The sequence below is a fragment of the Oryza glaberrima genome, chromosome 7, assembly GCF_000147395.1.
Source record: "Oryza glaberrima chromosome 7, OglaRS2, whole genome shotgun sequence".
In the NCBI taxonomy this organism is placed as follows: Eukaryota; Viridiplantae; Streptophyta; class Magnoliopsida; order Poales; family Poaceae; genus Oryza; species Oryza glaberrima.
Genome location: NC_068332.1, coordinates 19047371 through 19073683, shown reverse-complemented (window position 1 = coordinate 19073683; position 26313 = coordinate 19047371). Strand labels below are relative to the sequence as shown.

The 26313-nt window shown below is 43.6% G+C and overlaps 4 protein-coding genes and 1 long non-coding RNA gene across 6 annotated transcripts; 3 read left to right on the top strand and 2 right to left on the bottom strand.

Moving 5' to 3' along the window:
* Positions 1 to 772: 772 nt before the first annotated feature.
* Positions 773 to 7284, top strand: LOC127779343 (cysteine-rich receptor-like protein kinase 10). The gene is made up of 7 exons (XM_052306077.1): positions 773 to 1624; positions 4556 to 4684; positions 5281 to 5417; positions 5610 to 5820; positions 5940 to 6177; positions 6258 to 6411; positions 6695 to 7284. The coding sequence occupies exons 1-7, from the start codon at positions 796 to 798 to the stop codon at positions 7019 to 7021; spliced, it is 2025 nt and encodes a 674-aa protein (XP_052162037.1). The 5' UTR covers positions 773 to 795; the 3' UTR covers positions 7022 to 7284.
* A 2093-nt stretch (positions 7285 to 9377) lies between these two features.
* Positions 9378 to 10269, top strand: LOC127779349 (uncharacterized). The gene is made up of 3 exons (XR_008018652.1): positions 9378 to 9801; positions 9918 to 9979; positions 10130 to 10269. It is a non-coding gene; the product is annotated as an uncharacterized LOC127779349 (long non-coding RNA).
* A 1049-nt stretch (positions 10270 to 11318) lies between these two features.
* LOC127779346 (protein FAR1-RELATED SEQUENCE 5-like) lies at positions 11319 to 13789 on the bottom strand. Of its 2 annotated transcripts, XR_008018645.1 has the most exons (4): positions 13599 to 13789; positions 12219 to 12356; positions 11958 to 12128; positions 11319 to 11744 (listed from the first exon to the last, which is right to left on the bottom strand). XR_008018645.1 is itself a non-coding variant. In XM_052306082.1 (3 exons), the coding sequence occupies exon 1, from the start codon at positions 13494 to 13496 to the stop codon at positions 12333 to 12335; it is 1164 nt and encodes a 387-aa protein (XP_052162042.1). In that variant the 5' UTR covers positions 13497 to 13789; the 3' UTR covers positions 11319 to 11744; positions 11958 to 12128; positions 12219 to 12332. The 2 variants fall into 2 exon arrangements, 1 of the variants encoding a protein (XP_052162042.1); XM_052306082.1 differs by having other exon boundaries at positions 12219 to 13789.
* Positions 13790 to 14254: 465 nt separating this feature from the next.
* LOC127779342 (cysteine-rich receptor-like protein kinase 10) lies at positions 14255 to 17699 on the top strand. Its single transcript, XM_052306076.1, is given in 9 exon segments — positions 14255 to 14321; positions 14324 to 14686; positions 14689 to 15111; positions 15236 to 15370; positions 16083 to 16210; positions 16294 to 16504; positions 16624 to 16861; positions 16933 to 17083; positions 17175 to 17699. Coding segments are annotated over 9 exon segments (2055 nt in total). The 3' UTR covers positions 17514 to 17699.
* A 3532-nt stretch (positions 17700 to 21231) lies between these two features.
* Positions 21232 to 24442, bottom strand: LOC127779340 (cysteine-rich receptor-like protein kinase 6). The gene is made up of 7 exons (XM_052306074.1): positions 23487 to 24442; positions 23168 to 23305; positions 22794 to 22924; positions 22506 to 22716; positions 22147 to 22384; positions 21912 to 22062; positions 21232 to 21829 (listed from the first exon to the last, which is right to left on the bottom strand). The coding sequence occupies exons 1-7, from the start codon at positions 24349 to 24351 to the stop codon at positions 21479 to 21481; spliced, it is 2085 nt and encodes a 694-aa protein (XP_052162034.1). The 5' UTR covers positions 24352 to 24442; the 3' UTR covers positions 21232 to 21478.
* Positions 24443 to 26313: the final 1871 nt, after the last annotated feature.

Here is a 26313-nt window from a genome sequence, read left to right as displayed (position 1 = left end):
CCAATTCTCAGTTAGATCAATGTACTTAGCCTTAATTAATAATGGTTACATTGACAGAATTAAGTTAATTTGGAAACTCAAGATGCCGCTTAAGATCAAGATCTTTATGTGGTATTTGCTTAAGGGAGTTGTGTTAACCAAGGATAATTTAGCAAGACGGAATTGGACTGGTAATTTAAGTTGTTGCTTTTGTACGAAAAATGAGACTATCCAACATCTGTTCATTGATTGTCATTTTGCAAAATTTATTTGGAGGGCAGTTCAGTTTTCTTTTGGTTTATATATTCCTACTAGCATATCTCATATTTTTGATGATTGGCTTCAGGGAGTCATAAACAAAAAGAGCAAACTGATACTTGTTGGAGCTTCTATCTTGTGTTGGGCACTGTGGCTGAGTAGGAATGATAGGGTTTTTGACAAATCCCCTACTATTACTTATATGCAGGTCATTTTCAAGGCAACATATTGGCTTCGTCTATGGGCACAGTTACAAAAGTGTGATGAAGATGCAGATTTCTTAATTGTTGCATGTCGTAAGGTTGAAACGACGGTTATACAACTGTTTGCCAATCATGGATGGAGATTTACCAATAGACTGAAATAATGTTATTTTGTCTAGTTTGGTTGGTGTGTTTGCTTCTATTTGAACTTCACTCTTACAGAGTGCTAGTTTATAATAATTGGTTGTAGCTCTTTCGAATAAAGGCCGGGATGCTATTTCATTCCATTATTAAAAAGACCTGCCAACTTCGTCCAAGCTCGCCCACCCTTCGTCAAGCTAGCTACACGTAGTACATGGCGTACTTCTACCTCGCCGCCGCAGCATGCCTCGTCGGCGTGTTCCTCCACGCGCCTCTCGCCACCGACGCGCAGCCCATGCCATGGCACCGCTGCAACGCCACCAGCGGCAACTACACGGCGAACAGCACGTACCACGCAAACATACAGTACCTAGCCACCTCCCTCCCGGCGTACGCCTCTTCCTCCCCCTCCCTCTTCGCCTCCGGCTCCTCGGGCGCGCCGCCCGACGCCATCTACGCCCTCGCGCTCTGCCGCGGCGACACCACCAACGCCTCCTCCTGCGCCACCTGCGTCGCCGCGGCCATCCAGGCCGCCCAGAAGCACACCGCGCTCGTCAAGACCGTCGCCATCTACGACGACCCCTGCATCGTCCGCTTCTCCAACCTGGTGTTCCCGGTCAGCCCTCCCTATAACAAAGGGATGTTCGTCGCGTGGGACGACAACAATGTCAGCGCCGCGGCGGCGGCCGCGTTCGACGCCGCCTTCGCCCGGCTGGCGAACGCCACCGCCGAGCACGCGGCGGCGGACTCGGTCAGGCGATTCGCCACGGGGGAGGAGGCGGCGCTCGCCGTCGCCGGCGAGGTCTATCCCAAGATCTACTCGCTGGCGCAGTGCACGCCGGACATGTCGGCGGATGCCTGCCGGAGCTGCCTCGAGGATATACTCGTGAGGATGGTGCCCACGTATTTAGCCGGGAGGAAGGGCGGGCGCGTGTTGGGCGTGCGGTGCAACTTCCGGTTCGAGACGTATCCTTTCTTCTTCGGCCAGCCGCTGTTGCAACTCCCGGGCTCGCCGGCGTCGTCTTCTGCTCCGGTGAACGGAGGTATGTTGGATGAACACGAGTGAAGCTTGCAGTGTTAATTTCTTTTCCACTCTTTGTATTTATTATTAGTTGTATGATATTTGCTCTTGGGGTTATGGGTAAAATCGTTTTTACCCAACTATTTATTCTTTCCCATCACCTAAATTTGCATAACACACTATCACTACCTCTGTTATTTTTTACTTCACGTTTTGGACATCGACATATATAGTCTCTAGGGCACGTGTTTCATTCATATTTTTTTTCTAACTATATTTTATATAAATTATTAAAAAATATTGTTATATGAAAGTATTTTTCATAACAAATCTACTAATATTGCATATTAGATCATAATATTTTGTATCAATGAATTATTTAAAAAGGTTTGAGTATACATCCAGCAAAAAAGAAAGATTTGACTATGTGTATTTCTAGGAAATAATCTATTTGCAGTAAGAGGTAAATACTACTATTCGCATGTGTTTTGGAATCATTCCCACGATATATTTATTTCCAAGCAGCGCCTGGCCCTCCCTTTCACTGACTACCAAGTCTACCACTACCAATGAGTTGGGGACACAACCCCTGTGTATAAGGCCCTGTTTGGTTTCATGGGCTAATTATTAGCCCCCACCTTTTAGCCCTGAATTAGCCCTCAAGGATCCAAACATGTGGGCTAATTTGAGGCTAAAGTGAATTAGCCCCCCTCAAAACATTAGCCCCTTTAAGTGGTGCTAATGGGGCTAATTTTGGGTGCGGACCATCAAAAAGCAGCTCTTTCTCTCTCTCCTCTCTTTCTACTCTCTCTCCACCATTTAGCCTTGATTTAGCCCATGGATCCAAACATACCACCCTAGGCTAATGTTTAGCCTACCAATTCATGACTAAATATTAGCTCTCAAAATTAGTCTTGGGCTAATCTTCCAAACAAGGCCCAAGTTAACCTTTTCTCAAAGCTCCTTGATATTATTTTGAGTAAAATATGTTATTGTTAATCCGTCCGTTTCAATTACTTTTCGTTTTACCTTTGTCGTAAATCAAACATTCTTAACTTTAATCATTGATTTTGGAAAATTGTATAGTTGAATATCATAAGATTTATATTTTTAGAGCAATTTTCACAAAACCGCAAGTTTTGGGGCATCCGTAACGCATAACCCTAGGTTTTGGGGCAAAGTGTTTCATAAAACCCCAGCTACAAGCTTATATCTTCTATTTGACTAATATATTGTAAAAATTGTATGCGATATTTTTAGTACATATACACATTAGCTGCTTTTCTATAATCGTTGTTCATCGCGGTCTGATCATTTATGTGTATATTTAACTAATTATTATGTCATTATCACTTAGGATTATGTCCATTTTTTTATATAGTGACAAATTGAGAAAAAAAATATAAACTAGACAAGAGGAATGTGTACTTTGAGTCAACAAATGTGAATTTATGCAAAAAAAAAACATAATCATATGTAATATGAGTATTTTACATAAATATACTATATGAAAGATTTTCATGGACGCCGGATCCTTTTGTTTCCAGGCGGACCGTATGTGGAACAGCACAGGAAAATGGGGGCACCGGCGCTAGGCCATCGTCCGTATAAGAAAATCATTTTTTGTGTGCGGGTCAGTTAGCAAGCCCGCACGTGAAAAAAAGCCTATTTTCGTGTGCGGGCCTGTAACTGACCCACACACGAAAATAGCCCACCCTTCACGCCCCTCGCCCTCCGCGCACTGCCCTACTACCTCCCTCTCTCCCACCTCACTCTCTCCCTCTCTCCCACTCCACTCCTCTCCTCTCTTTTCCCGGCCGGCCAGCGGCTACAGCAGGCGGCGGTAGACGATACAGCGGTAGCGCTCACCCCTCCCTCCCTCTCCCTCGGTTGTGGGCGGGAAGAAGGGCGGCGACAGCAAGCTAGGGCGGCAGTGGGCGACCACGGCAGCACGCGACCCCTCCCCTCCCTCGCCTTGCAGATCCGGTCGAGGGGAGGCATGGGGGCAGCGACGCTCGGCCCCTCCCTCCCTCTCCCTCGACATCGGGCGGGAAGAAGGGCGGCAACAACAGTAGCGGCGGGCGACCACGGCGGCGCGCGGTCCCTCCCCTCTCTCCCCTTGCAGATCCGGCGGAGGGGAGGCATGGGGGCGGCGGTGGGAGGCGGCCGGAGGTGGTGGGACAGAGATGGCCCGCGCCGGATCTGGATCGATGTGAGTTGATGCCCCTCCCCTCCCCTGCCCTCCCCCTGCAGATCCAGTGAAGGGGAGGGGCGTCTTCGGCCGGCGACGGGAGCGGGCAGCGGATCTGTAGGCGGCGACTGTGGTGGTGACGACGACGGGCCACGGCTAGGGCAGCGGCGGAGGCGGTGGATTGGGGTTATGGTTTTGTTTTTCTTTTTTTTTGTTTCGATTTTTTATTTTCTCGTGTGGGTGAGGCACCCGCATGCGAAAATCGCGATTTTCCCAGACCCTTGGGTGCATGCGGGCTGACCATCCGCACGGAAAAATTGAAATCGACCACACACAAAAATCTTTCCTGTATTGAAATGGGGTTTCTTTAAACATTTTATCCCAAAACATGGGGTTCCTTGAAACAAATCATAATAACTGGGGTTTTGTGTTATCGATGCCCCAATACCCGGGGTTTTATGAAATTTACTCTAAATAATTACATTCCCCACGAGAAATATGTAATTCGCATGTTGTTAAACAATATGAAATTTTAGAAATTAATAATCAAATTAGCAATGTTTAGCTTAGAACAAAGCTAAAACATGTAATTTGAAACAGAGAGAGTATTTGGAAATAAATGTAATTGTGACAATGAGTGTTTAGTACTAAAGAAACTACAAAACCTAAGCCCATGTTGTTTTCAATTGTTTCTACATACATATAGTAAATTTAGTTGGGACTTCATATATGTATTCTGTAATTTACAATGTTGGTTTGCAGAAAGATCGAAACACAAGAGAAGTACAATGATCGGCATTCTGGTGCCTGCAATTGCTTTATCTTCCATCGTAGCATGGTTTTGTTCTTGGAGGTGGAGGAGAAGACTAGCAGCAAGAACCTTAGAGCTAAGTAAATATTCTTAGCCATTTTATTAAAAACGCAGCACGGGAACTAATGAACTATCCTGATGGCAGTTGGCTAAATTCATTATAAACTAGGGGATAGCCCCATTCAGTTTTGCACGGAGCTAGATAATTCACCTATAATATATAACTCTGAAATTTTATTTCTATATAGATACCATTATATGTAAAAGTACATTTGGATTTTATATACAGTGCTTAGCTTCTATTTTTATAAGGTCCCATATACAACTCCTCGATTCTGTTTCTATAGGCTTAATTTCATATGCAACTCTTTACTTCTATTTCTATGAATATATTGTATTTTGTATACAACTATATCAATCAATCTATATCGTTATAATCCGGACCGACCATGATCTAACCGTTTAGATATTTTTCTTTTTCTTTGATTAATGTGAGAATTTCTAGCCTCTAGAGCGAACGTTGTGTCTCCTTTTAAGAATGTCTTAATAATACAATAGATTTTGTTTAGTCAAATTCTATCATCTTTTTTTTTCTAAAAATAAGTCACTTGTCTTAACATTAAAAGCAGTTACTTCTCTTAACATAATGCTTCATTGTTTACTTTTCTCTTCCTAGTTCCAACGGAGTCTAGTACAGATGACATGCAAAGTATCGGCTCGCTCCTTCTTGATCTGTCAACACTAAGAGTTGCTACAGATGACTTTTCTGAGCACAAAAGGCTTGGTGAAGGTGGCTTCGGTGTAGTGTACAAGGTACCATTTGGATGTAATTCTCTGGGTTTTCTCTCAATTTATAAAGAGAAATTTTACTCTTGTTAAATAGCTAAGTACCGACAGGTACCGTACTTTTTTCTATAAAATTGATGTTTTTTTATACGGTATCTTCTGGTAACTATCAAGGGCTATAAAATCATGAGGCCATAACTTCTCTTCACCTGCTTGCAGGGAGACCTACCTAAAGGTCAAGAAATAGCAGTGAAGAGGCTCGCGAAGACTTCCAAACAAGGAATAGAAGAGCTGAAAACTGAACTACTTTTGGTTGCTAAGCTGAACCACAACAATCTTGTCAAGCTTATTGGCGTCTGCTTGGAAGAAAATGAGAAGATACTTGTATATGAATATATGCCTAATAGAAGCCTTGATACCATTCTTTTTGGTACTATTTCTCACAGCTCCCTGTTTTCCAAAAAAAAAGATCTCTCATCATGGTAATGCAAAACATGATCAAGTCACACTTATATATATCGAATTGGTGTTTTCTTGTGTGAGTGGTAGATGCGCAGAAAATCAAAGAGCTCAATTGGGGACAGAGGTTCAAGATCATAAATGGAATAGCTAGAGGGTTGCAATATCTTCATGAAGATTCTCAACTGAAGATAGTTCATCGTGACCTCAAAGCAAGCAATGTTCTGTTGGATTCTGCTTATAATCCCAAGATTTCTGATTTTGGGTTAGCTAAGATATTCGAAAGGGATCAATCAAAAGTTATCACCCATCGTATAGCTGGTACTTAGTAAGTATATGTCCAGTCCTTTAAAATGACAATTTTATTAGTTATCTGGTAATGCAGTAAAAATAATGTTATTCTTACAGTGGATACATGTCACCGGAGTATGCAATGCGTGGACAATATTCAATCAAGTCAGACGTGTTTAGCTTTGGTGTCCTGGTTTTAGAGATCATCACAGGGAGAAGAAACTTTGGCTCCTATGGTTCTGATCAACAAGATTATGATCTCATAAATGCTGTGAGTACACGAACACTATATTAATTAATTTATTTATTCTGGGAAAAATATGTAGTACAAACTTCATAAATCTGAAACTACCGTAGGATGTACAAATGGACGTCTGAAAATTACTCATGGTGACGTGGATAAATCTTAGAGATGTCCATTTGTGCATTCTACAGTAGCTCCTTGGTTTGCACTACATATGAAGTTTGCAGTACATATTTTCCTTCTATACTAGGCTATACTTCTCCTAGTTAAAGTTAATTTTATCGTACATTAACCCATTGATTTGATGTAGACATGGGAGCACTGGACTAGCGATAAAGCCCTCGAGTTGATCGATCCATCATTGGGAAATCACTATCCAGTTGACAAGGTGCTCAAGTGCATCCAAATTGGGCTGCTCTGTGTTCAGCCGAAACCTGCTGATAGGCCATTGATGTCTGCTGTTAATGTCATGCTTACTGGTACAATCCGTCTCCCTTCCTTGTCCAGACCTGCCTTTTGGTTTCAGGAGATTGGTGCTAGCTCAGATGTAAATTCAGAGCAGAACCTGCTTGACCCACACAACTCAACGAAAATGTATCAAAGTGAAGCACCGATCACAGAGCTTGAGCCCAGATAAATCTTGTAAGATGAGTTGAAAGAATATCCGCTTCTTCTTTCATACAGTTACCGATATTTGTACAACGGACTCTTATTAATCTGGCTATCTAGGTGTTGTGTTTTCGGCTCAACTAAGTCAAGTGGAAATTATTAGATGTTAATAATGTATCCTGCTGTCATCCTGTTTAAATCAACAGGAGCATGTTTGCATTGTTGCACAAAGATACTGTAGCAAATACGACACATGCTTGATACACTGGTTTTTCTTTTGAAAGAATTGATGCACTGATTCTTTATGTTATTCTTGGTTCCCAGTTGGCACTTCAATATGCAAATCATCATTACTTAAAAAAAAACTATTTTCGTAGGTAAGGGTTCATTTTTTTACAGCCAAACAGAAAAATATCCCGCCTGTAATAATAGTCGAGGAGCTCATGCAGGATAAACCCACATGTGAAAATCAACTTTTATAGGCTGCCATTAAAGAGGACCGCTTGTGAAAATATGTTTATTTTTTCTGGTGGTCCTCCTAATTCACTGCATGTGAAAATCGATTTTCACAAATAATAAGTAAAGAGAACCACCTACGAAAATCTTCGGCCACATTAAAAGGCCGATCGACCCAGCACTGAGGCGAGTTCATCTCTCCCATGCATTCTTACTCCCTCTCCTAGCTAGGCGAGCTTCTCCCTCCATCCATCCAAGCCTCCTACCTCTACTCCCTCTCCCAGGCAGCGATAGGCATGCATCGGCAGTGGCAGTTCTTGGGATGGCAAGATCTAGCGGTAGCGGGCAAGGGGACGGTGTCCGGCGGTGGCAACATCATCCACGGTGTCCTCAGCCCCTCCACGGTGAGCTCGTCCGCGACAGCGGTAAGCATGCATCGGCGGCGGCAAATGGGACGTATGGCATCCGGCAGAAGCAGTGTCGTCCACGATCCACGGTGTAATTCGTCCCTCCCAGGCAAGTTTGTCTCTGTGGCAACTGTAGGCATGAATCAGCGGCGGTGACAAGAACATCCACATATAAGTGGTAAGGTGTCACGAATTATGACAATCTATTGGTGTTGCGCCAAATTTGGTACATGTTGCGGTAGAAATCGATCTAGAGATTTGGAGGTTTGGGGAAGATTGCGCAGAGATCAGCAACTTGAAGTAGGAGTTGGTCATTTGACTTTATGTATTTTCATCAACGATGAGGTCTCCGATGGTTTTTCTATTTCGCGAACGCGCTAAAGGATTATACGCTAATATATTAGAAGAAGAAAACAGAGTTTAGTTACACAATGCAAACCGGCAGAAGGTCGTCGGCAGGGAACAAGGAAAAAAGAAACGAAAACCAGAAAAAACACAATTAAAAAGATTTGCTGCTAAGAAGGAAAAACTCATATCGTGAGGGAGGGTGGGGTGGGGATTAGTCCCTAAACTCAAAAAGGCCCCCAAAAGCGTGGCACCACTAAAACCGAAGGATGGACTCTAGCACTACTAAAACCAAAGAGAGAGAGTAGTCGAGAACCCTAGAGTTCCGCTCCTTCTACGATTGTCAGGAGACCAGAAAGACAAAGGAGTCTAATAGGTCTCCAGTGGTAAGGCAGCTGCTTATGTACCGCAGTGTCTCCAACGGCGTCTGTGGCACAAATGCACAACATGCCGGCTCATCAGCAACCAAACACACGCGCTACAGGCTACAGCTGTGACCGGAACATACTGGCCCAGCGGGGAAGTATCGTGTGCAATCGCACTTCCCAGTGGGAGAATGCAATCAGCAAGGTGGATCACCAGATGCGAAATGTGCGGCTTGGATTGAAGCGGGTCATGAGCTAGGATCACTTTAAAATATATGCAGATGCCTCCCCCCCAAGTGTCAGTGCGCATTTTGCACGCAACACCCCATAATTCACTCTCTTCTACTCCATAGTCCCCACGAAATTCCCCTTTCATCTCATCGAATCAAACACAATAGAGATGAAGGCGAAATGTACGCGATGCCGAACGACTCCCTCGTCGGCGCCGCCACGGAGTGGGACAGGCGGCGGGCGAGATCCAATGGGTGGCTCCGCCGCGCGGTCTACAGCTCCGCCCGTGACCTCGACGACGCGCGGGCCAGCCCCATGGCCGCGCACGCGCCGCTCCGCTTCTCTGTTGCGCCAACGGCAGCCGCCAAGCCCAAGGTCGTCGGTACATTTTTTAAACTTTCAAGTTTCAATGTTCCATAGATCTAGAACAACTACCTTTCCTTTTGTAAAAATTTTTTTCAGGGATTTTTTCGTTATGTCTACCGTTGGTGTTGATATGATTTTTATTACTTGGCCGAGGAGGATTCGAACATTTTTATCCATTCTTCACACGAGGTAGAAGCAGATCTCGGTTTACTGCTCCAGATTCTTGTGAACCAACGGTTAAGCGAGTGTAGGTTACAGAATGAGTTATGTTTGTACATGCACTTTTTTTTGTTCTTATATATGATTTAGTTTCTTTCGACCTTGTCCTGAAACTTTCTGTAATGTTCCACTCTCAGGAAAGCTTCCACTGAAAGGAGAGAAGTTTTCTTTGAGGCTATGTCTGAGAAAGTAGCAGATAGTTCTTCTGAGAGAACGACTAGTCCTTTAGAATCAGACAGCGACGCATTTTATAAAAATCTTGATCCCCTCTTTTCTGTATTACATTTTTGTAAGCTGTTAAGTTCAAAAAAAATCAAGAAGAAGAGTTAAAAGATTAAATTGAATTCTGCAGGGTAAACCAGATTAAACCAGAAGATGTGGTTGCCCAGCGAGGATGAGGCTGCTGAAATGTGCTACTGGTGGTTATTATGTCAAAACATTAGTTGATTATGCTGTAAATAACATTAGATGTGCTACTGGTGGATAGATATTAACGTTTACATAACATTCTTCTTCTTTTTGATCAAATTGATAGGGAAAAATGGTGCAAAACGACGTACAGTGTGATTCTTCATAACACATGTCAGAGTTAAACGTGTGAGTGTGGTTTGAGTGAGTACTTTGGCATTCTCTGATGTCATGCGATAAGTGTCAGTTATTTACCATAATTTTTAGTAAAACATCTTGCCTCACTTGCAAGTAGAATTAACTTGACTTTCATCGGAATGGCAAAATGTACTTTTGCAGGTTATGCTACATCTGGGCGTGCGTACTATTCCTCAATGCCATATTAATGATGCGATGGACCAAGAAAGCTCGTGACTCTATCCCAGCACACCTTGGGACCTTTCCAGATGATGTTGGGATGGCCCAGGCAAGAGTATTCAGGCGTAATGTTTTGCAAAGCACTGCGAATGAGATAGTTAGGCTCGGTGATCAGGATAACCAATCTTTTGAGATTCTTCTTCGTTATCTTGGGGAAGCAAAGGAGGAGATTGCCAAAGCCGCTTCCAAGATGTCTGGTGCTGCGGCCAGTTTTCATTTAATTTCATTTCAGATGTTTTCATTTCAGATGTTTCAGTCTCTTAATGGAATCCATGCAACTGTACCTTTCGAGCTTTTCTAATCTAATTAATGTGAAATTTGCAAATTCATTAGTTTCTGTAGCTTTCGAGCTTTTCATAATATTATGTTGAACTCTTTTTCGTCCATCTAATCTTTAGTTTAACCACTTACATCCAGGATGCAATTGAGGTTGCAGGGGTTGCTTTTGTTTTAATCGGACCAGGTACTGTTGAAAAAACAGTGGCAGTGGCGGCGACGACGATGACGGCGAGGAAGAGAAAGGGTTATCACTACGCTTGCAAAAATGGCGTCTCCTATGCCACCACTGACTCTGATGTGTTGTTGAACCCCTTTTTTTTTCTAGCTGATCTACAAAGTGTGCAGTACAGATGCATCTCTTATTCATTGCCATGGTAGTAGCCGTGTCTGGTGTTGTTGTTCTTCATCTCTCTAGCAAAGTATATCTTGTTAATGAATTTGGGCTCATCATGACAATACGAATGAAAGTAACATTTATGATCCACAAAATTTATAGAATGCTATTTTAATATCACTGCTGCGCACAAAGATTTTTCTGGTGAAGGGCACATTCAGATCAGTATTGTGCACAAGGACTTCTCTGATAATGAGCACATTCAGATTTAAGGAGAAGAATGCAACAGACAGGCAGATGAGGCAGCTTACGTCTTTGTCGTGAATGATATTTATCTTCTGAAATGTTTGAGCAGAACTTATGACACAGATGTATTGGATAGTTTTCCACATGGTCATGGATGACACATTTGCACAATTGCTTAAACTTATAAAACATTTTTGCAATCTTGGGAATCGAACATACAAGAAACCATATGTATCTGTGTGTGGCGAACAAACTATGCATTCATTTAAGTTTAGATGCCAAGGCTCCAAATATTTTCAGCTTGCATGACAAGGAGAGAACAACATAATAGTTTTGAGTAGCAGGAGCCAGGAAGCCAAATGCAAGTTAAAAAGAAAAAACCATGCTGACATGCTACCAACATTTTGCTATGTAACACAACTAGTTCAGTAGGTCACAGAATGAATCTTAGTACATGACATAGGACTAATCGACATATCAAATTGTTGATACATCACACATATGATTAGAGAACAAAGACCACCCTATATAGACTAGGTAGCAAAATAATGAAATTGGAAGTATGGTCCCCGATGTTTGATCCTAACAAACTTGTAAATGACAGATCTTGAAATTGCAGATCACCATCGCCATGCTCCATAACAGCAAATTGTAAACCAAGATAGGCTCCAAGGAAACCTGCCACCAAACGCAAGTAGTTAAATGTTTAGAAGCAAACCATGATAGGTTTAGATAAATCCACCCACACACACCAGCACCTCCATAATACATAGCAGCAAATTGTAAACCAGGGTTGTATGGGGAACCACCATCAAATGTAAATAGTGAAATGTTTAGAAAAAAATAACATGACAGATTCAGATAGAGTTGTTCAATTATAAACATATTCACCTGTAGTGTTTGCTTGGTTGCCAAAATTAAATTGCCATAAATTGCCAAAATAATGCTTCTATCAATATGGCAAATACACCAAGATAATCCCAGGCAACCAAAAGAAGAGGTTACCCAAAATGAATCATCATAAACTTGCTCCAAAATGACAAACTTACTCCAAGCTAACACCTGCCATCAATTTGAATAGATTAACTACACCGTTTAATCAAAGGCAACAAAAACAGAAAAACAAAAAAAAGATGGAGCAAGGGCACTAACTTGATTCATGGATCTAGTGGCTTTTTAGAGCCATTTGCCTTCCTTTTCTTCTTGTTGTTTTGCTGCACTTCCCCTTCCTTATCATCATTACTAGCCTTTTTTCTTGCCTTGCCCTTATCCAAATGACTTCCCCTTGGCCTGCACATCGTTAGGTGGGTGAATGTCAATTTGCGTAGGAATGCTACAACCAAGAAATTCCTCGATCTCGCTAACTCTAGTCCTTTGAGTGGCTGGCACCATCTGTCTTACTTGTTTTGCAATGTCAAGTACACCATTTTTCAAGAGTTGCATGCTATCAATGGACTGCTTAGCTAGATGGATTGTTTCTTCCATTGTGTTGAATACATCAAACACTAATTTTTTCATCATAGGGTCAGTTGAGGTGCTCTCACTTTCTTCCAACAAGGTACCCTCACTATCAAACACAGGTTCCTTTTTGCACATCTTTGTCCACCTTCTGAGGACTAAATGTTCTGGAAGTTGATTTAGCCTAGCACTTCTAAGGACAAGAATCACATGGCGGCAAGGAATTCCAAGAGATTCAAATAACATACAAGTGCATGAAATATCCTTGGTTGATGTGTTGTATAAGACTTTTCTTTCCCTTAGTGAACTATCACTTACCGTAGTGATTTTCACATCCCCCTCGATTTCGATGTTCTCAACTATGCATTTCTCCATAACAGCTACAACCTCTTTCTGAAAAGTGTCAAATATCTCATGGGTGAACACCTCCCTTCCATGCTTCTCAAACCCCCATTCCGTTTTTAGTTTTTGGTTAGAATGAACTGTAACATTGTTATTTTCTAGCTCTTTGTGACGTTGTTCTTCTAGAGCTGTATCAAACCTGAGCGAAAACTCCACCAAAGCAAGTTTGAAGCCTATAAAATGACAGAAAAAGGAGTTCGTACTCTCAGATCTTGAAGTCGTTCGAAGAATGCCCGCAAGAGAAATGTCCTTGAAGTAAACTGGTATCCATGATTCCCGGATACGATACCTCGTTGTCAACCACTCATGGTCTTCTAGACCATAGTCAGAAATAATGGAAGTCCATTGTGCCTCAAATTCCTCATCAGTTTCAGTACACCATACACATTTGTTAAACCGATCAAGGAACTCTTTGTCCTCTCTTAGGGGATAGCCTACCTTATCCTTTAATTTCCTCATAATATGCCACATGCATAACCTGTGGGTGCTCGTAGGGAAATCAACACTAATTGCTGCCTTCATACTAGCACATTCGTCAGTTATTATTAGCCTAGGTTCAACACCTCCCATTGCTCGCAAGAATGTCTGCAGCAACCATCTATACGACTCTATCTTTTCATTACTTAGCAGTGCGGCACCAAATAATACACAAGACCGAATCGATCCACTTACCTTTCCTTCTATCTCTGTCCCAGACCTCGCCGCCAACAAGCTAGCGGCCCCTCACCCCGCCGCATACCGGCCAGAAACACGACGGCGACGAGGTGCACTAGCGCCCAACCTGAGACTGCGCCGCCGCTCAGTGCGACGAGCCGAATCCACAGTGTACTAGAAACCCTAGCCCTCAATGGGGAAAGCTGAAATGTTTTGGAGAGAGAGGAGAGTCAAATGTTCAGCCTTGGCTTCTGCTATAATAGAGGGACTGGAAGCATTTTGGCACATAACATAGGGACATTTTTGCATAAACAACCAACAATGTGGGAAGTGCTTCGATCTGAGCAGTACACTTTTCATCCGACGGTCCACATTGAATATTGCATTTCTCCCACCGAATAGTAGTATTGCACTGGATACTTCCCCCCGGCCCAGCAACATATGCGCACACTTGCAAGTTTAGAAGTTGTCCTGCCGTCTCAGACATGGCACACATGACAATTAGGCTAGGAAAATTTGCCTCGTTTGATTGGTCACATGCACGGAAAGAGACTCACATCCAAGACCTGGAAGTCCACTGTCACGCATACATGGGCCACGGCTCTACGGCACTCCAGCCGGCGTCTCCGTACGTATCCGGCCCCTTCTGATCTCTTCCTCAGTCACAAACCATCATGTCCATGGCCTGCTACTACCTCGCCGCCGCAGCCGCCGGCCTCGCCTTGCTGCTGCTCCACGCGCCCTCACCGATGCGCAGACGCTGGTGCCTTCGTGTGGTGACAGCGGCAACTACACGGAGCACAGCACGTATCACGCAAACATACAGTACTTAGCCACCTCCCTGCCATCGTACGCCTCCTCCTCCCCCTCCCTCTTCGCCTCCGGCTCCACGGGCACAGTTCCCGATGCCATCTTCGCCCTCGCGCTCTGTCGTGGCGATACCAACTCTTCATCCTGCGCCACCTGCGTCGCCGCGGCCATTCAGAGTGCCCAGAAACTCTGCCCGCTCGTCAAGACCGTAATCGTCTACGACGACACCTGCATCCTCCGCTTCTCCAACAAGGCCTTCCCGATCAGCCCTACCTCCCATAGCCAAAGAATGGTCTTGGTTGGAACATCAGAACTGCCAGCGAGGCAGTTGCACAGGCTTTTGAGGCCGCCGTCGTTCGACTCATCAACTCCACCGTCGACTACGCGGCAACGGACTCAGTCAGGCGGTTCGGCACGGGGGAGGAGGCGTTCGACGACACAACTAATCCCAAGATCTACTCGCTGGCGCAGTGCACGCCAGACATGACGGCGACTGATTGCCGGAGCTGCCTCGAGGATATAGTTGGGAGGATGGTCTCTGGGAATTTTGTTGAGAGTGCGGATTGTGGGGATTTCTTTAGCAGGATGGGAGGGCGAGTTTTTGGCGTGCGATGCAACTTCCGTTTTGAGGTATATCCTTTCTTCACTGGGCGCTCGCTGTTGCAACTCCCGGGGCCGTCGCCTTCTCCGGCACCAACGCCCCCGGTGATCGAGATCAGAGGTGCGCTGGACAAACTTTTTTTTTTTTCAATACGTTTTTTCATTCATCACTTGCCTGATACTTTCTTGTGTGCAAAGCCTGTTTTCTTCTATAACTTAATTATAAGGCTGGTTTATATTTGCAGAAAGATCGAAAAACAAGAGAAGTGCCGTACTACCCATTTCAGTGCCTACAACTATTCTAGTATTTGCTATCATTGCAGCATGGTTTTGTTCGAGGAGTTGGAGGCGGAGACTAGCAAGAAAAACATTACGACCAAGTAAATTCCTCTTACCCATTTTGTTAGAATGGAATATCACGGAAACTAATTAATGAACCTGTCTTGTTGTTTATGAAGTTGGCTCAATTCAAGTGATTCATTACAAACTTCGTTTAATCAAATTCCATATTCTCTCTTTCTCAAAAAAAAAAAGAAGTCAGTATCTAATATTGAACTTGAAGGCAGTTACTTCTAGTTGCCGTGTTGGACCACTTTTCAAATATGCTTATGTTTACTTCTAGTCATAGATCTTCTTGGTACTTCTCAATTATGTGCACCATTAAATTATAACTTGGAACTACCAAAAATTTGGACAAGGCGTCAAACAACATCCCAAGTTATAGTTCGGAGATATCTCCTGGTAGCTCCAAAGATACTAGTATAGAAAGACTTTAGTCATATCATCCTATAATTAAGATAGTACTTCCTCCATTACGTTTTAACACCTGTTTTTTCTAATCAAACCTATTTAAGTTTAACCAAGTTTATAGAAAACATATATTAGCAAAATAGAATCAAAGTTTGATTTAATGAGATTAATTTCGTGTCGTAGATATTGTTATTTTTTTTTATAAACCTAGTCAAACTTAGAGAAGTTTGACATAGAAAAGATTAAATCATCTTATAATATAAAACAGTGGGATTACAAGCACTTTTACCATCTGTTAGTCTTGTACTACGTAATTAATTACTTACTTCTCTCTTCCAATAGAGAATAGTCCAGATGAGGTGCAGAGTTTTGGTTCACTCGTTCTTGATCTACAAACAATACGAACTGCTACAGATAACTTTTCTGAACACAAAAGGCTTGGTGAAGGTGGCTTCGGTGTAGTTTACAAGGTACCACTCACACCATGTGTAACAGTGTGGGTTTTCTCTCTCAATATACCATGAGGCCCAACTTCTTTTCTCACCTGCCGCAGGGAGATCTACCAGAAGGTCAAGAAATAGCGGTGAAGAGGCTCGCACAGACTTCCAGACAAGGAATTGAAGAGCTGAAAACTGAACTACTTTTGGTAGCTAAGCTGAACCACAACAATCTTGTCAGGCTTATTGGCGTTTGCTTGGAAGAAAATGAGAAAATACTTGCATATGAATATATGCCCAATAGAAGCCTTGATACAATTCTTTTTGGTATTATTTCTCTCAATTCCCTATTTCCCAAAAAGAAAATTAAATTTCGTCATGATAGTGCAAATACGCCTAACTCATACTTACATGTCATAATTGGTGTTTTCTTGTTTGAGCGACAGATGCAGAGAGAATCAAAGAGCTTGATTGGGGCCAGAGGTTCAAGATCATAAATGGCATAGCTAGAGGACTGCAATATCTTCACGAAGATTCTCAACTGAAGATAGTTCATCGTGACCTCAAAGCAAGCAATGTTCTCTTGGATTCTGCTTATAATCCTAAGATTTCTGACTTTGGTTTAGCTAAGATATTCGAAAGGGATCAATCACAAGTTATCACTCACCGTATCGCTGGGACTTAGTAAGTGTGGCCAATCCTCTAAAATAATGAAGTCAATAAATCATGCAGTAAATGTTATGTTCTTGCTACAGTGGATACATGTCTCCGGAGTATGCGATGCGCGGACAATATTCAATCAAGTCAGACGTGTATAGTTTCGGTGTCCTGGTTTTAGAGATCATCGCAGGAAGAAGAAACTTTGGCTCCTACGGTTCTGACCATGAGGTTGATCTCATATATGTTGTGAGTACATGGACCCAATTATTCTATACTGAGCTAACTTCTTCTCCCAATTATAACTTAAATCGAACACTAACCCATTGATTTGATGCAGACATGGGAGCACTGGACTAGTGATAAAGCCATCGAGTTGATCGATCCATCATTGGGAAACCACTATCCAGTTGATAAGGTGCTGAAGTGCATCCACATTGGGCTACTCTGTGTTCAACCGAAACCTGCTGATAGGCCATTGATGTCGGCTGTTAATGCCATGCTTAGTAGTACTGGTACAGTCCGTCTCCCATCCTTGTCCAGGCCTTCATTTTGGTTCCAGGAGATTGGTGCTACTGCTAGCTCAGGTGCAAATTCAGAGCAGAACCCACACAACTCAAGAAAAATGTCGCAAAATGAACAGCCGATCACAGAACTTGAGCCCAGATGGGTCATGTAGGATGAGAATTGAAAGAACCTCGACCTCTTCTTCCTTCCATTTACCAGGAATTGTACAACAAGCTCTTATTAAGCTGCGCTAGCTAGGTACCGAGTTTTTGGCTCAATAAAATCAATTGGAAATTGTTAGAGCTTAATAATATCTCCTGTTATCAGCCTGTTTAAATCAACGGAAGTCATGTTTGTACTGTTGCACACTGATACTGTAGCAAATAAGACACATGCTTGATACAATGGTTTTTCTTTTGAAAGAATTGACATATTGATTCTTTCTGTTACTCTTGATTCGCACTTCAATATTCAAATAATGTCCTAATCTGCTGCAACTCCACGGCCATAAATATGACAGTATCTTAAGTCTTGTGTTGCAGTAATTCATCTGTTATTTTCATAGTACAGAATACAGATAATTTTGAACGGACGTAAAGACACATTTCTCTACAAGCAAGATCCTGACCTTGTTTGAACGCATTCTTCCAACCACGTCACATGATGCCAAGCTTACTAGGATTCGTTCAATGTTGGTTCAAGCACTTAATGCTAACATTGGAGCCATTTACTGAGTTTGTTTGGCTGCTTGCTGTAATGGTTTCAGTTTCCATCCCAATGTTTGGATCGGGGACCGGTAATGCGAATGTAGGCAGGGGATTAAAAATCGGGTCTAATTCGACAAACCAAAACAAGATTGCATCAAGCAAAAAAAAAAAAAAAAGCAGGAAATTGTGAGAGCGACAGGAACGTAAATCAACAAGAGGTTGAACATAAATCGGATCGAAATCACCCGACCAACATGGTACAACGAAAGAAGCTTCGCCTCAAGATCTTCCTCACCGGAACGTAGCCTGTGATCCGGGAGTTGGCGGCGGTCGTCGATCTGTGCTGTGCTGGCCCACACTTGCGAAGCCTCTGCTCCAATCGATCACGGTGTCGTTCCGCGGGTGCCGGTTGCTTGCCCGTGAAGATAAACAGCGGTCGCCGCCTCGTCGGTGGCGGTGGTCGGCGGCGATGGGTCTCGTGGAATCGAGCGGCAGTGCGGCGCCATCGCGAGGATCGAAGCGGCGGCGTTCGTTGGAGGAGGCGGCGGCGCCTTGCCGGGAACGCGATTCCTCTCCGTATCAGTGTTGTGTTGCTTAACAATTGGGCCGGTATTGGATCCCACAGTACCATAACGGCCCACCGAAAGCAAACAATTGTAACGGTTCCTATCAGCGCTGGGACCAGATACGGGACGAATTTGGCCCAACCAAACACGTCCCAGTCACTGCCTTGTCTAGAAAGAAAAAGTCTATACGTACTAAAGTTTCTATTACTAAACTCTTATTACTACTAACATTACGTGTTTAAGTGTCTTATAACCTGAATCGTTTTCTATAATTTCTACCCCTCCATTTTAGATTATAAGGCGTTTTGACTTTGATCAAAGTCAAACTGCTTTTAGTTTGACCAAGTTTGTAGAAAAAAGTAGTAACATTTTTAAATCAAGACAAATTTATTATGAAAATATATTTAATTATTGAGTTGATGAAACTAATTTTGTATTATAAATATTAATATACTTGAAACATTTTGACTTTGAGTCAAAATGTTTTATAACCTGAAACGGAGGGAGTATCTATTTAGATCAAACTATTGAGACAATTATTTTGTAAGAGTTTTGTAAAAAAAATGTTAGTATATGTAGCAGTGCTCGTCTAGAAGACACTACCGTTCCAACCAACGAGTCTGGAGGTATGTGAGTCATCGTCCCTTTTTAATTATAAATAGGCCTAGCCTGTTAGTGCAACTTTAATAGTATAGCCCACTACTAACTTTAAATCATCTATAGCTAATGTAATAGTTAATTTATACAATAGTTGCTTACTATACTATTAATATCTGGTCCCACCTATCATACACACATTACGTCTTGGAGTCTGTGCTGCAGCTGGCTACAGATATGTAACCCGCTGCTCTTCTCTATCTTCCTTTATCTTTTTAAAATATATTTATAGCTGGCTTATAGCCTGCTATTGTACCTGCTCTTAATATATGGGCTTCCAGTCTATCCTTAGGGTGAGTTCGGCACCTCTTTTTCCTAACCCATCTCCCTCGTTTTCTGCGTGCACGCTTTTCAAACTATTAAATGGTGTATTTTTTAAAAAAAGTTTCTACACAAAAGTTGCTTAAAAAAAGGCAAAATTTGCTACATGACATCCAAATATAATTAGCTGTGGGACATCGCAAAAACGTGAATTTTCCTAAAGACACTTTAAAAGTGTGGTAATTTGCTACAGGACACTGGACGCATTAAAATACAATGTCCACCTAATTTATGAGAGAGAAATCACATAAAAAGACAGTTTTGCCCTTACCTTCTTCTTCCTTTTCCAAGTATTCTTCCGACGCTTCTGAAAAGAATAACCAAATCAAATGCGCCGGCAAGCCGCCCCGCACGCCTGTGCAGCTCCACGCACTCGAGGCACACCCCGCGTGTGCCGCTCTTCGTCACACGCATAGGCATGGCACTGCCCATCGCGAGCGCCTCCAATCGCGCGACCACACAGCTCACCAACTCACGCGTCGCGAACTGCATGCCGCCCACACGCGTCGTGGCTCGCCCCAGCAACATGGCGGGGTTGGCCTTGGTGCTATCGTAGCCGTTCTTGGCGAGCACCTCGGTGACAACGTATATGCCGGGGCGCACATGTCAGGCTAGTGCGCTGAACCTGAAGTCCGCGACATTAAATCTCGGGCTTAAGGTCCCGGTGGTACACCCAACTGATTTGATTTGGTGTTTGTTCTTTTCAAAATGTTGGAAGAAGACTAGGAGAAGAGTGAAGAAGATAAGGGCAAAACTGTCATTTTATGTGTTTTTTCTCTCAATGATTGAGTGGATAGTATATTTTAATGCGTCTAGTGTCCTGCAGCAAATTACAACAGTTTTGTAGTGTCCTCGAGCAAATTCACATTTTTATGATGTCTCACAGCTAATTACATATTTTTTGGATATCCTGTAGCAAAATTTACCAAAAATCATATTAATCCATTTTTGTAAAAAAAAAAGCAAATACTTAATTAATCACGTGTTAATGGACTGCTCCGTTTTCCGTGCTACTGTTCCGGGTTAGAAACCAGCATATGCGAACACACCCTTAATTATATGGGATCTGACTTGTTCAACGTACGAGCATGTAACTATTCTCTACTATCTTAAAAGCGGAATTGCCTTACTTCTATCTCATCCTTCCACCGCATGCACCGCGCTCGCATACGTAGGGTAAGTAGGTAACCACCAGATTAAATATTTTATTCCAAATCAATCTTATAGTCCATCGATATTTATATGTATCTGACCAGTTACAACGGAGGGATATGTTACTAGTCATTTTTAAAAGCACAATAACCATGTGTGAGTGTGACATCCCTCTCACAGTGATCATCGACGGTTGTGCGTCGGTGGGTTTTTTTTTAGAGGTTTGTGCGTTAAAAAGTTCAAAGTCGTATCTCCGGTTATTAAACATCTTTCATTTGCCTATCATTTTCTAACATAAATCAATTAGCCCAAGTGCTGAAGTGCCCCGTTGCTGCGGGCAGTTCTCGCAAGACCTATCGACAGAAAACTCCGGTCCAAAATGTCATTCTCATAGTTTATCAGTGGTTGAATGTATTGGAAGCAAACAAGTTTTTCAATGTATTTAATAGTTCAACGGAAAAAATCAGAGCTTTCCACATCACTCCGTAGGTCTAATAACAGCATAATTGACAACAGTGACAATTCATCATGCCATACATCGTGATCACTTCTGATTTTTATTATCCACTCCGGTCAGTTTCAATTTCTAAGCAATACCATCTTATTAATTCTAATTACAGACACAATGCTGGATTCAATGAATAATAATATACTGACGTGATGCAGTAGGGCATCCCCAAGCATCAACCTAATATCTAGAAGCACTGTACACGACTGAACTAAGAATTCAGGATTCATCTCGGCACAAGCTCTGTGATTGACAAATCATTCGAAGACACCACTGTTGAATTATCAGAATACCCGGAATGTCTTGGTCTTGCATAGCGTTCTGAGTACGGATTAGAGCCGTCACTAGCACTAACCTCCTGGATGCAGAAGGCTGGCCTGGATAGAGAAGGGAGACGAACAGTGTTGCTGCTAAGCATGATGTTTACTGACGAAATCGTCGGCCTGCTTGCAGGTTTTTTCTGAACACACAACAACCCGATGTGGATGCACTTCAACATCTGCTCGATCGGAGGATGGTCGCCCAAGGATGGATCAATCAGCTCTACCACATTTCCCCTGGTCCAATGCTCCCACACCTGCACCAAATTGGTTAATTTATTCAAGTGATATATATATTGAGAAGTTTGGTTAATTCATGGGCAGACTTGAAGTACTCACAAGGTTTAAGAGATCAACATCTTGCCCACTATCATATGACCCAGTGTTTCTTCTTCCGGTGATAATCTCTAATACCAAAACGCCAAAGCTGAACACGTCCGATTTGATTGAATAATTACCACGCATGGCATATTCTGGTGCCATGTATCCACTGCGACAAAGAACATTATGTTACAACCTAGTATTACACTTTGTGACCTTAATTTTGATAAATGTTGGTCATGATCATACTTACTATGTTCCGGCGATTCGATTAGTGACATCTTCTGATTGATCCCCTCCAAATATCTTTGCTAAGCCAAAATCAGAAATCTTAGGGCTGTAATCAAAGTCTAAAAGGACGTTGCTTGCTTTGAGGTCCCGGTGCACTATCTTCAATTGAGAATCTTCATGAAGGTATTGCAAGCCTCGAGCAATCCCATTTATAATCTTGAATCTTTTCCCCCAATCTAGCTCCCTGTTCTTGTCAGTATCTGAGGCTCAAACAAAGAAAAACCATAGCATTGTAATGTAGCTAATAACTCCGGCGGCATTTGGAACTAGTATAATTGTTCTTTTTTTCTTTTGGAAAAACTACTAGTGAGAGAACCGTACCGAAAAGAACGATATCAAGGCTTCTATTTGGCATATATTCATAGACAAGTATTTTCTCTTGCTGTTCCAAGCAAACACCAATAAGCCTTACTAGATTCTTGTGGTAAAGCTTAGCAACCAAAATCAGCTCACTTTTCAGCTCTCCTATTCCTTGTCTGGAACTCTGGCAAAGCCTCTTCACGGCTATTTCTTGGCCATCAGGTAGGACTCCCTATCCAAGTAAAGATACTTACTATATAACCGACAAAAATATAACTGATAAAGGTACATGTGGTATGATTTTTCTACCTTGTAAACCATACCGAATCCTCCTTGGCCGATCATTTTAGTATCAGCAAAATCATCTGTAGCAACTCGTATTGTTGGTAGATCAAGTATAAGCGAATCAAAGCTCTGAATATCGTCTGAACTAACTGAATCTGTTGGGACAAAGATGATAAACAAGATTAAGCTTATCAAGAAGTCTGATTTCATTCATTCAGGAAAAATAAAAGGGAAATATGATTTCACTACAAGCTGGGGACACAGCTTGGCATTAAGATTCAAGATAATGAAAATAAATAAAAGCAAACTATTTTCAATTCAACCACCAATTCCCTGCCGGTCAACAAGGTTATCCATTTCTTGATGTGCTGACATATCATAATTTTTAGCAGACTTACAGGACAGAAACGTCTGTTCTTCTGGTCGTCTCTTGATCCTCTTCCAGCAACAAAAGCATGCTACAACCATGAGCAGTACTGCAGCTATTGTACACATAACTATTGCTAAAACCGCACCAATCCTATTTTTCGTTTTCTCTGCAAATAAATACAATCCGATTCAGAGTTTCAGAAAGTGAGCACTGTACTTAGAGACTGTATATTTTGCCGTGGAATTTCCACGGCAGAGTCATAGTTGGTCTTTTTGCAAGATTATGTGCAATTAATTAATCTGTGTGCCTTTGACACCCAAAAGAGAAAAGTGGTTTGTGTTGCTCACCTCCACTGGTCGCCGATGGCGAAGGCGGCGGCGGCGGCGTCTCCACGAACGCCGGAAGCTGCAGCAGCGGGCGGCCGGAGAAGAAAGGGAACACCTCGTACCGGAAGTTGCACCACACCCCGAACATGCCCCCTCCCGTCCTCCCGCTGAATTCTTTGGGCAGTTGCCCGATCACCGTCGAGAGGCAGGTCCGGCAGACTTCGGGCGTCTTGTCCGGCGTGCACTGCGCCAGCGCGTACATCTTGGGGCGGTCGCTGTCGCCGTCGACGCCCTCCTCCTCCCCCGTGCCGTACCGCCTCGACGAGTCCGCCGCCGCGTAGTCCGCGGTGGCGTTGACGAGCACTGCGACGGCCGCGTCGAACGACGCCGCCGCCGCGGCGCCCACGCGGCGGGAGCGCTGGAGGGTGTAGGTGGTGACGAAGTAGTCGTCGTCGAGGAAGAAGTCGCGGTTGGAGTAGCGGAGCTGGCAGAGGTCGTAGAAGACGAGCACGTCCTTGACGAGCGGGCACCTCCGCGGCGCGTCGCGGAGGGCGGCCGCGACGCAGCTCTCGCAGGCGGAGGCGTTGGCGTCGCCGCGGCACAGCGCGAGGCCGTACACCTTGTAGGGGACGTCGCCGACGGTGCCCGTGGCGTACATGGCCGGAGACGAGGAGGTGTTCTTGGGGAGGGTGGTGGAGAGGAGGTCGAGGTTGGCCTGGTACGTGCCGTTCTTCGAGTAGTTGCCGCTGGGAGGGTATGGCGCGCACAGGACCCATGGCGGAGGTTCGTCTTCGCCGGCGGCGAGCGGCGTATGGAGGAGGACGGCGAGGAGGAAGGTTGCGGTGGCGGCGGCGGCGGCGGCGAGGTAGGAACGGTGGCAGCGCATTGTGCTGGCGATGGTAATGGTAAGTTGTCACGGCGGCTAGTCTAGAGGAGGTTCGGGAATTCGACCAGTCGAGTGATAGGTGGGGACGGAGTGTTTGACCGGAGAAAGTGGTTTAGGTTCTCCCGAGTTAAAAATTATTTAGTTTTAAAATATACCATTACTATTCATCATATTACAAACATATCATTACAATTTTACACTTTTTCGACATATACCACTATCTGCCTTTTTTTCCAAATTGCCCTTCTTCTCCTTCTCCTTCCCTCTCTTCCACCAGTGAGTGCCCAGCGACACGTGAGCGGGCACAGGCGGTCGGATCGAGCAGCTCAAACGCGTGGGTCAATTGATTGGCAGCGGAGAGGAGCGGGGTTGGAAGATTCGGCGTGGACGAAAAATGTCATCTCGATATTTCAATGGAAAAATCCATGAACATTCTCAATGCTTAAGCACAGATCAAGAACAATTCCCTAATACCAACCAGAAATCATTCCCCAACAAAAAAAAATCCCCAGAATAGAACAATATCGAACAGAAATCCAAGTCCAGAATGATGGATCCCAACATCGATCCACATATATCCTCAGCTCCTTTCACCCCACTTCACGAGCATGTACCGTTCCTCCACACCCTATCATGGGCTGGGGATGCCGATGGCTGAGACAGCAGGGAAGGAGGCGGGAGGACGAAGTGCACGCGCGAAACGATCCGCTCCAGCACTAGCTCTTGAGGGCGGCCGGTGCTTGCGTCACGGTGGTCGAGCGGGAGGAAGAGACAAGGACGGCACCCTCCGCTATGCAGACCAACTCTCGAGGGTTGCTGGTGCCCTGTGCAGCGTCACGGACTCGCAATGGTTGAACGGGAGGAGGAGAAGGCGGCATGGGAAGGAAACTGCGATGCCGGCCCGAGCATCTTGATGCTGGGAAGGAAGAAGGTGAAATGAAGAAGATACGGGTAATTTTGACCAAAAAATCTTGATGAGTGCGTCCAAAGGTAAGTAGTGGATATGCCAAATAGCTAGAAAATTGTAATGGTATGTTGCAATATAAAACTAGTAATGACATATTTCAAAACTAAAGATTTTATAATTGTATGCATCCAATTAACCCTTTGTTTGTTTCATATAAAATCAACCGGTATTGAAATTTAAATTTTATAACTTAATTTTAAACTTATTTTAATCAGTTTCTTCGATGTTTATTTTCAGTATTAGCTTTTAAATTAGCCCGCACATATATAGAGCTACTACATGACACCCTACGTGCAGAAATTTGCATATATATATATATATATATATATATATATATATATATATATATATATATATATATATATATATATATATATATATATATATATGCCATCCATAAAAACTAGTTTTGCTATAATGCTATCGTCAAAATTGGATTCGATCAAATACCACTATCAAGCAAGGGGCATTCGCTATTCTTGCATTTCCAAAAAAGAATTCATGAAATTTGTTTTTTCTCGGACATTTATGCCCCTAGATGAATAGGTTGAACCAGATCACATTTCATCCCTCGATTCTCTGTTCTAGAACTGAGTAAGCGTGAGAGGAGACAAATATAACATGTCATGATGGAAGCACCCATCGGAGTAGGCCGAGACCATGGTCGCCCCAACGATTCGGTTCTTGCTTGGCATTTGGCTCGCAGCCTCAGTGTCCCCAAACGCCGCGTAGGCGAGCACCAATCGGTTGGCGATGATGGGCAAAGGGAGGCCAGAGACGGCGAAGTTGGTGGCGTAGTCACTGACGAGGAAGACGTAGGCGTCCTCATCGGGAAGGAGCCGGTGGTGGCGTTCGTGGAGAGACGGCGGCGGCGAGGAGAGAGGCACAGAGCCACGGCGGTGGCGACGCTGAATGACTTGGCGATGGACCAACGCGCCATGGATGCATGGGTTGAGGCAGCGAGGCTACCAGCGAGCAGGTGGTGGGTGGTGCCA